The following is a 10,108-nucleotide window of genomic DNA, read 5'->3' on the forward strand; positions in this document are numbered from 1 at the left end:
TGTAAGGACTACATCGAAAAATGAATCGTGATAATAATCCTGTCAGTGTCATGACCATACAATTTTAACTGGAATCCCAAGTTTATTGTTAGAGGTAGTCAAATGAAATTTAGGCATTTAATGTATATTAATTTTAAAAATATAACTATTAAATAAAAAGTTAAATTTCGAAATGTTTATTTAAAACCTAGTGAAGAAGGCAAGGTATCCGACTTCAACTTGATAACGAATTCCGAGCAGACCGGGTCACAATTATTATTTCCAGATCGGTAACAACAAATGAAACCGCTCCGGTGGCCTAGTGGTTAGAGCGTCCGCCTCGGATGAAGGAGATCGTGGGTTCGATCCCTGGCCGAGTCATACTAAAGATTTACAAAAATGGCTACCTTGCTTGGCACTCAGCATTAAGAGTTAGTGGGACTGGTCGGCCTGGTGACAGGATAATGTGACTGGGTGTGACATCATGCTATATGTCTGCGGCATGTTGTCCCAGTGCTAGACATCACTATAAACTGCCACACTGCACACATCGTAGCGATATGACTGAAAAATTGTTAAAGCTAAGTGAAAAAGTCCAAATCATATATACACACACCAACAAATGTAATCCCAGTCTGTTTTTAGAGCGTTTTTTCTCTCTTATTTTGATGTTGATACAAGAGTTAGATTTTGGCATTCTGCGTATTGATTTAAAGAAAAGTGTTTATTCGTTAGAATTTTGGGCGACAGTGCAGACTGAGTAATGAGGGATTGATTCTGGTCTGAAAATTAAAACGTTGATAGACTGATATCGTATGAACTATATCGACAATAAGAGTTCTGACAAATGTTACAAATAAGCTCAATGATATTGATTTTTCCGGTGTTATAATCCTTGCTGATTGAGATATTTTTAATGCGAAATTTAGAGTACATCTAGAGTGAAGTTCTATATCGTCACGTTTTTGCTCCAATACGGTTACTTATTCCTTAAGATCTGAGATCTGTTTATTCTTTTGAGGTAGCAGGTCGTACATTGGAGTCCCATACTGTTTTGCCTGCATGGCCAAGGCAATGTCCACAAACTAGTTCAAGCTTCTTCAATAGATTTTCTTGATTTGTTTTATGACTTCAGAAGCAGCTGGCAAGATATTATCGATAAATTGACATTCTAATTTAAACAGGCTCCTTAGTCTGATCAGCTCGACGATGAACCTACCGTAATTGCTAATATGTCGAGTCAAACTGCAAACAACAAAGATCCTGATCTATCGTAGCTTAATGTGCTTGCCGATCCGGGTGTTTGCTCTTTGTTCTACTGATTACTCATAACAAACTGTACAGGCCCAGATCTGCCGGTGCATTATGCGACGGCTGATCTGGATCTGTGCAGTTTGCATTTGGACTAGTCTTGCAAACTAGTATAGTCGTATTCCTCTTCTGGATTCGCGTTGGCTGGTTACATGCCTGCTTTCATGTGATTTACCGATACTTGTCGCTGAAAATATGTTTACGATCTACAATCCGCCCTGACTGAAGGTCGTACGAGTAGTAAGGGAATCATCGTGTAAAAATCAGAAATAACTAGGAATATTATCCAGGATAATCATCCGCTAAGTTTGGAATAGAAATAATTACATAGAGTTTGGTACTCTAATATATGACAGTGCATGCTAACAGTACGTTCGTTATAAAAGCGGATAAGATATGATGTGATATGAACTCGACAAGACCTCATAAAGTCTGATAAATCGTAATAAACGATATCATTACAAGCAGAGATTAAATAATGGAATTAAATGGAGTCACCTAGGGGACGGTGAAATTTACATGGTAATAAATGGTATTTAAGGATACCCAATTTTGATACATGTGAAGATTACGTTGTTAAATCCTCCATTTTTCTTCAGTAATCGTTTTTATATTAAGGATGGTCTGCACAAAAATGTAGGCACATAGTCTTCACTGTGATGCAATCATTGGTCAATCAGATCTCTTGACAAGGTACATGTCAGTTGTCTAAACCAGATGTCCTACATATTGTGACAGGACAATACTATTCAAGTATTTCAACAATACAGTGGCATTCTGCAATGTTAAATTATTTCAATTTCGTAAATATGCACTTATGTTAAACTCCATTCAAACTCAGATTACCGACACTTCCATCCGTCGATTTCTTTCTGGTTTATTATGTTGGCTCCATGCAACAAATAAAATATATTGTCTCGCCGATTCTCTATAATTCATCAATAAAAATACAGTCACGTGATATCATGATGATCGGATTTTTGTGGTAGCCACACTTGCCTGCCAGGACAATATAAACCTTTCGCGTAAATTATGTAAAAGATAATCCCTAAATGATAATCATACAGCGGCACGTTTTAAGTGCATCATTTAGACCGATCAGCAGACACAAGTACACTTAATTCATAACAATGATAGCAGACACGAGTACACTCAATTTATAACAATGATCAGGAAATACAAGTACACTCAGTTAATAACAACAATTCATAACAATGATCAGCAGACACAAGTACACTCAGTTCATAACAATGATCAGCAGACACAAGTACACTCAGTTCATAACAATGATCAGCAGACACAAGTACACTCAGTTAATAACAATGATCAGCAGACACAAGTACACTCAGTTCATAACAATGACCAGCAGACACAAGTACACTCAATTCATAACAATGATCAGCAGACACAAGTACACTGAGTTAAAAACAATGATCAGCAGACACAAGTACACTCAGTTAATAACAATGATCAGCAGACACAAGTATACTCAATTCATAACAAAGAAGAATGGTCTACAGCGGAATGGACAGCGCAGTAATGAAACTTTTGCTTAGCTGCTATGTAGTCTCCAATTTCAGTGAACAAGGAAAATGTCTGAGGGCGCGGTTTTCTGTCTTTCCGTAGGTATTATTATTTTATCATCTTTAGAAACCTTAGCCATCATTTTAATCTGCTGAGCTTAAGTCCATTGCTTGATTTGTTAAAACTTGCACTATTGTCGCAAAATAAAAACAAAAATTAGAAAAGAAAAAGATCATGCGTGCCTTCAACATAATAGAAATTTAATGTGCAAATTTATAACAGAAAAGTTAATGTTGAATGTTACAACATATGTAAAGTATTGGCATTTACTTTCCAATAGACTGAACCACATTTTAAATTGTTTCACTTGTGACCAGTATCACATGACGTCAACAACGTTAAAAATGCTACGGTAACCTTGTTGAAGAGAAAACTCAAGGGAAACTGAAGCAATTAATGTATTCAAGTCAGTTAAATTTTGTTGAAAGATAACCTTTTTAGATCTTAAATACAGTCAGTGGATTAAACTGAACCACTTAACAAAGAATTTTGAGTTTATATCCCCTATTAAAAAATATCAATTGGTTGTACAGAAAAATGGGCATTATCTCTTTCTGTCCTTCTATCTATGTCTTACACACACACATGTACGAAAAGGAACAGTTACACACTCTGGCCCGCACATACTGAACGTGAAACATTTAAAAGTTCTCTAAGCAGTATCAGATGTTACAAAAACTAAAATCACGGTATCACTGGCTGTTAATGAAGTCTTTAAACTCATTGTGTGACCTGTTCCATTATGTTTGCATTGTCTCTCTTGGAATATTGGGAGTGGGGTGTTTTTTCATCTATAATTGAGCTAACTTGGGGTTCCTTATTCCTTCTTTTCAACATTGTTTTTGATTGTAATTTCATTTAATACCTTTTGTAATGCATACGTACGCTTTAAGAGAATATGCCTGAATGGAAAGGTAGTAAATCCGAATTACAATAAATGTGTTAAAAATAGAACTAGGCTGCTAAGAAAGGAAGGTTATTCCCATTTTCATCAAACAAATTTCATGTTTGATTGAACACAAAATACAAAAATGTTCTTACTGAGATTTAAAGCAGTAAATTTGCTTTGTAAAAGAGAAAGTAAAGAAGAAAATAAGAAAACTACATTTTTAATTCAAAATATATTTGGACGCAAGTCAAGGAAATGTCAGTTCTTTAATCAAATAAAAACTGTACCTTTATACAATCTATATGCCATACTAAATAACTACTCAACCACAACTTAAATCTTTTGTGTGTGCATTCATGCACATAAGTTGCACTTTCAAACAGAGCTGTACGTAAGAAGTGTCCTTTGGATGAAGGTGGCGCCTTGTCCTTTTAAAATATGAGTTGGAACACGGAATGATTGACACTATGTAATTACAATCCCATGACACTTTCAACGCTTTTACTGCTGTTTATATTATATACTGCCATTAGTGAAACTATTTGAAAAAGAATACATTTTTCATTACACACACACACACACACACACACATATATATATATATATATATATATATATATATATATATATATATATATATATATATATATATATTGAAAATAACATGGCCTTTGACCTTTTGGTATAAAGCAACTTGATATACCTATAGTACTGGTATATCAAATTGTGATTTGCTCATGGCGTATAAATACGCATAATGATCATGTTTTTATAGCTATTATACTCTCTAAATATCGATATGAATTTCTTGGAATATTACATTTAAAAGGAGAAAATAACAAGAAAATGATTTTTATGTAAAACATTTTTATAGAAACTAACATTTTTATACAACAACAAAACACAACCATTCTTAATCTAGGAAATGAATATTATTGTGTCTACTGTCATCTCTGACAGCAGTACTGTTTCCAGTCTCTCCCTCTGGCAAAAATCAAACACTGCAACTCTATCGAAAAAAGAAAACTATGACATCAGATAAGGAGCAAGATGACGAAGCAACATATAATCTACTAAACTGTGAGTTAATTGGAGAGTTTGACTGAGACATTTGTAAATGAAAATGATCGTTGTATTAGGGAAGACAGATTTCTACACCATGAGCCTGGTGATATACTGAAATTTATAGAAAGTAACCAGAATGCAAACGCTTTAAAAATGACACTTTTTGATGTAAAACTAGTGACCGAATTCTTGCAGTCAAAAAATGAATTCAGAAATTTACACAAGATACACCCATCTGAATTGGATCAGCACCTGGCTGGCTTTATACTCAGTGTTAGGAGAAAAGATGGATCTGAGTTTGAACCGAACAGCTTAAGAAGCATCATCAGTGCCATTGATCGCCAGCTTAAAATCCAGAAATATGCAAGTACAGTCATGAGAGGAACAGACGCAAATTGTGCATTAACAAGGGAAGCTCTTCGGGCTAAGCAAAACGATTTAAAATCTAAAGGAAAAGGAAATAAACCCAATCGGAGTAAACCGATCACAGACGAAGAAATAAATGCATTGTATAGCAAGAACAGAAGACAATGTCAAGGACATCAGGGATATTATTCCTAAGATGTATGGAAACAAAAACAACAAAGAGAGAGACCCACTTGCTATCTACAGACGGTATGCTGGGCTAAGACCATCAGACTTTTGTCAACGTGAAGATCCTTTCTATATTGTGCCCAAAACTACGCTAATCTCAGCGACAAACCCAAAATGGTTTAGGAAACAAGTCGTTAGACTTAACAAACTTGGATGCATCATGAAAAAAAGAAAGAAAAAATGCAAATATTACAGAAAGAAAGAAATTAACAAACACTAGTAGCCGAAAGTACCTATTTCAGAAGTTAAGAGAGAAACACATTCCCCCAACTGATATCGTGAAAACTTCAGGCCACAAAGATGTACAGTCTATAACCAGTTATTCAAACATTAGTGACAAACAACAACAGACGTACTCCAGTTACCTGAGCAACACCGGCCACCCGAGTAATGATGCTATCAACCCCCCACAACAAAGAAATTTCAAACTGCACACCAACAGACTGTAGTATATCAAGTTCTCAAACGTGTAATATTCAACAGAATCAAACTATCATCAACCCATTCTACGGATCAAACATCACCGTGCAAAATATGTTTGTTACGAACCTCCCGCAAAACGTCAACGAGATCCCTAACTGGGTCAACTTTTTTCAACAGTCGAATTCTCAAGCAGGGCCCACACAGCGAAAACGTAGACGAATTATTGAAAGTGACACTGACACTCAGTAGGAATAGCGACATATGGACAGAAACGATATCAATGAATTGTAGTTAGGGTTAAATTGTTTAATTACCTCTTGCTCCTTCATTATTTTGATGTTCCTGGCTCGAATCGTATTGTTGCTATAGATGCAAATGGCCTCCCTGTTACTGTTCATGACAATTAACGCTGCAAATTCAATGTTTGCATGCATATTATTAAAAACGTTTTGAATCTTAACTATTAACCTTGTGTTTCATTTAATATTGCTAGAGGAAACATATAGCTATTAATATGAATGAAGTGTACATGAAGTTATGAATAACTACAGAACTTCTTGTTTGAGCGTACATACATGCGAGGGGTTGTGAAGAGTTCAATTTCCTAAAGTGCACTGTTTATGTCCGTCTCTTTTATCTCCCATATAAAATGAAAACTTGCATGTGGTATAAAATAAAATATATGTCTAGTATGTACGCTGTATCAATGATATACCACTCGTTGTATACAATTTTCACTAAAAGGAAACTCGGCAAGCCTCGTTTTCTTTTAATGAAAAATGTATACATCTCGTGGTATATAATTGATACAGTATAATACTATATATATATATATATATATATATATATATATATATATATATATATATATATATATATATATATATATATATATATATATATATATTTGCTGATATATTTGATCCGTAGAATGGGTTGCTGTATATATATATATATATATATATATATATATATATATATATATATATATATATATATATATATATATATATTTCATCATTTCAGAGTTTTGAAAATATGGTGAATACCTCGATGGAGGAAGAAGTAAATCTGAATAAGACATTCATTAACTCAAGCGTTTTAAGAAGCATAGACAACGAAAGTATGCATGAACCTGTATGCAACAATACTGGAGAATGCATGTACCTATTCTTAGTTCCAGTGATTTCTGTGTTCGGAATAATAGGAAATGCTATATCCTTTAAAGTGTTCGTCTGCACCAGCTTTGGTCGGCCGTCTTCCAGTGTCTACTTGGCGGCGCTGAGTATTTCGGATACCGGATTCCTCATGGCCCTGTTTTTAAGCTGGTTTGGGACCGGAAAGCTAGATGTTGATTTTGGACACTCTATTGTATATTGCTATATTATTTTGTATGTGACTTACGTTTGCGGTTTCTTGTCAGTCTGGTATGTTGTTCTAATTATGATAGAGAGGTACATTATTGTATGTCACCCGCTCAGAGTCGCAACCTTATGCACAAAACAAAGATCATATTTATCTGTTGGAATCGTCACTTTATTTGCAATGTTGTTTTATTCCCAAACGTTTATTACATCAGAGGCCCAATCAAATTCTTGCTCAATCGCCGATGACTATATCCATGTCGTCTTTGTTTTCACTTACATCGATACGGTTATAACATTTGTTGTCCCAATCATCATTGTATTTATCCTTAACATAGTGGTCATAATTTCCATACGAAAGTTTAGAAAACAACAGATCGTTCTTTGTCTGCGAGAAAATCAAAAAGTGCGCATGCCTCCTAATACACTTTCTATTGCAGAGGTTCGGATTACCTCTATGTTGATCGTTGTTTCGACAATGTTCCTCGCGACAAATCTTCCTAGCCATGCAATACGAGTGTACATTATGTTATATAGCCTTTTGGACAAAACTACAGACCACCCCGAAGTAACACAGGCGCAGCAAATTTGTAATATATTGTACTTCTGCAATTTTTCCATAAATTTTCTGTTGTACAGCGCATCAAGTAAGATATTCCGAAAATTTCTTTGTATCAGCTCAAATTTTGGAACTTTGAACTGTATAAATAAGACTTCAGAGGTAAGAAACAATAAATATTTTGTCTATAACTCGGCTAGAAATGGAAGGCATACACTTGTATTAGTCAAAAGACGTCTAAATCATTAATTATTTTGGAATGTGATGCGAATTTGGTATAATTTTCACTTTCTTGGTGAATGCATTAAAAACATTTCCGCCACTTCTTAGTTTAATAAATACACTATATTGTGACTTTGTTCAGACCCTAATGACGTTAACCCCACAACAACAATAACAAACGACATTAACAACTCTAGGCAATTGCTATATTGTGACATTGTGACTTAGTACGGCCTCTAAACAGTAGGCAGTTACTATATTGTGACATTGTTATATAGTTCAAACTCTAGACAGTAGAGAGTTACTGTATTGTGACGTTGTTACTTAGTTCAAACTCTAGACAGTAGACAGTTACTGTATTGTGACATTGCTACTTAATTCAAACTAGACAGTTACTATAGTGTGGCATTGTGACTTAGTACAACCTCTAAACAGTAGGCAGTCACTATATTGTGACATTGTTACTTAGTTTAAACTCTAAACAGTAGGCAGTTACTATATTGTGACATTGTTACTTAGTTTAAACTCCAAACAGTAGACAGTTACTGTATTGTGACAATGTGACTTAGTTCAGACTAGACAGTAGACAGTTGCTTTATTTTGACATTGTAATTTAGTTCAGACTTTAGATATTTGCTCAACAATTGGCTAATGAAGTGATGTAGATGCAGCAAGATGTCATTGTCATGTCAACTAAGTGCGGAATAACACTATTTCAAACTTGAATGCGCGGAATATCTGCTAAATTCAGATATCTATATATAAAGTAATTATAAATCCACGAATAATGTATTTCCCAAGATATACAAAATGAAACTTTTAAAAAGAACTTACAGAATTGTCAATTAAGTAACAAATAGTCCTAAAAGTTCTATCACGAGTCCAAATATGTCAAGTTCCATTTGAATTCCTGTGGTGTTCCAAATACGTTCCACTGTTCAATGTGTTGATGTACTAATGGCCTGGAGTGTGGCGATGTGCTAACAGTCTTTTGAATAAATACACTTAAGGAACTCAAATGCGGATAAATGTTTTCCAAATAACCATATCTTGCTACCGCCTTGTTCCTTTTCAAGACTGGAATTCTTTTGTGTTACTATTCTTAGGAACAATATAAACATATCAAGTGCTGGAATCTTAAAAATTTCTCGAGCACAAACATTTAGCGAATTAGAGAGATAATCTTTTAAGAAAACGTTTAATAGCAATAATATGTGAAAAATGAGAAATTTTCGCTAATAGTCCGAATTTCGGACTACCCCAAAATGTAATGGCACGAAAATATTATTCTTAAGTATAGCAACTTCTTCCACAACGCAATTTAAGTTGCACCGTATTTTCTATGGTTTCACACACGAAACCTAACTATTCTGCTTAAATTTAAAGAATTGAGCCTGAAATGTTAAATTGCTAAAGATCATTACCTTTTTTTTTTCATATCACTTGACTTTCTTTACTCCGAGACAAACTGGATTCTTTTTTATTTAGATTAACAAACTGAAAGAAATTGATTTTAGATGGATAGAAAAAGAACTATAGTACTTATTATATCCTCATTTTTTCCCCCGTTAACATTACATTGTCAGAATCGTTCAGTATTCCCGATACTAAACGCGCGCGACAATACACATATAGCATTCACGTGCATAAAGGAACTACTTTCTATTGTAAACAAACAATGGACGCAGACGCCAGCACTTTTGATTTGTACACAAATCATGTACACTCGCGTAAGAGGCTCTTTGCGTTGTAGTTGTTTAAATTTGTTTCTGAATGAACTTAAACATGTTTCGTGGACTGCAAAAAAACTATTTTGGCACATTCCGCGTTGATACAATGTTACGGATTTAGGCTAGCTACATTATATAAAAGACGGAAGATAAGGTCTTTACAAATAACATACAAGTGACAAGGCATATACTGTCTTCTTTAGCTGGTGATAAGAATGGCAAAATAAAATATACTTACAGTTTTACATCCTGAATTTCCTCAAAATGTATTTTCTTAATTCTGCAAATCCGAATTACATGAGCCATGTCATAGGTTTTCAATCTGGATTACACATTTCGAAATTGTGCTGTAATTTCGATAAGTGCAACTGCATCCTCCTTACTGCAC

At 34.4% G+C, this 10,108-nt stretch overlaps 1 protein-coding gene across 1 annotated transcript; it reads left to right on the forward strand.

Annotated features, from left to right (window-relative positions):
- The first annotated feature begins 6,898 nt into the window (after positions 1–6,898).
- On the forward strand, positions 6,899–8,286 carry LOC149789173 (cysteinyl leukotriene receptor 2-like). Its single transcript, XM_089973586.1, has one exon. It carries the CDS (start codon positions 6,899–6,901, stop codon positions 8,015–8,017), a length of 1,119 nt encoding a protein of 372 aa, XP_089829712.1. The 3' UTR covers positions 8,018–8,286.
- Positions 8,287–10,108: the final 1,822 nt, after the last annotated feature.

Source organism: Sinohyriopsis cumingii, chromosome 11 (genome assembly GCF_028554795.1).
Source record: "Sinohyriopsis cumingii isolate HCF-2022 chromosome 11, ASM2855479v2, whole genome shotgun sequence".
Taxonomy (NCBI): Eukaryota; Metazoa; Mollusca; class Bivalvia; order Unionida; family Unionidae; genus Sinohyriopsis; species Sinohyriopsis cumingii.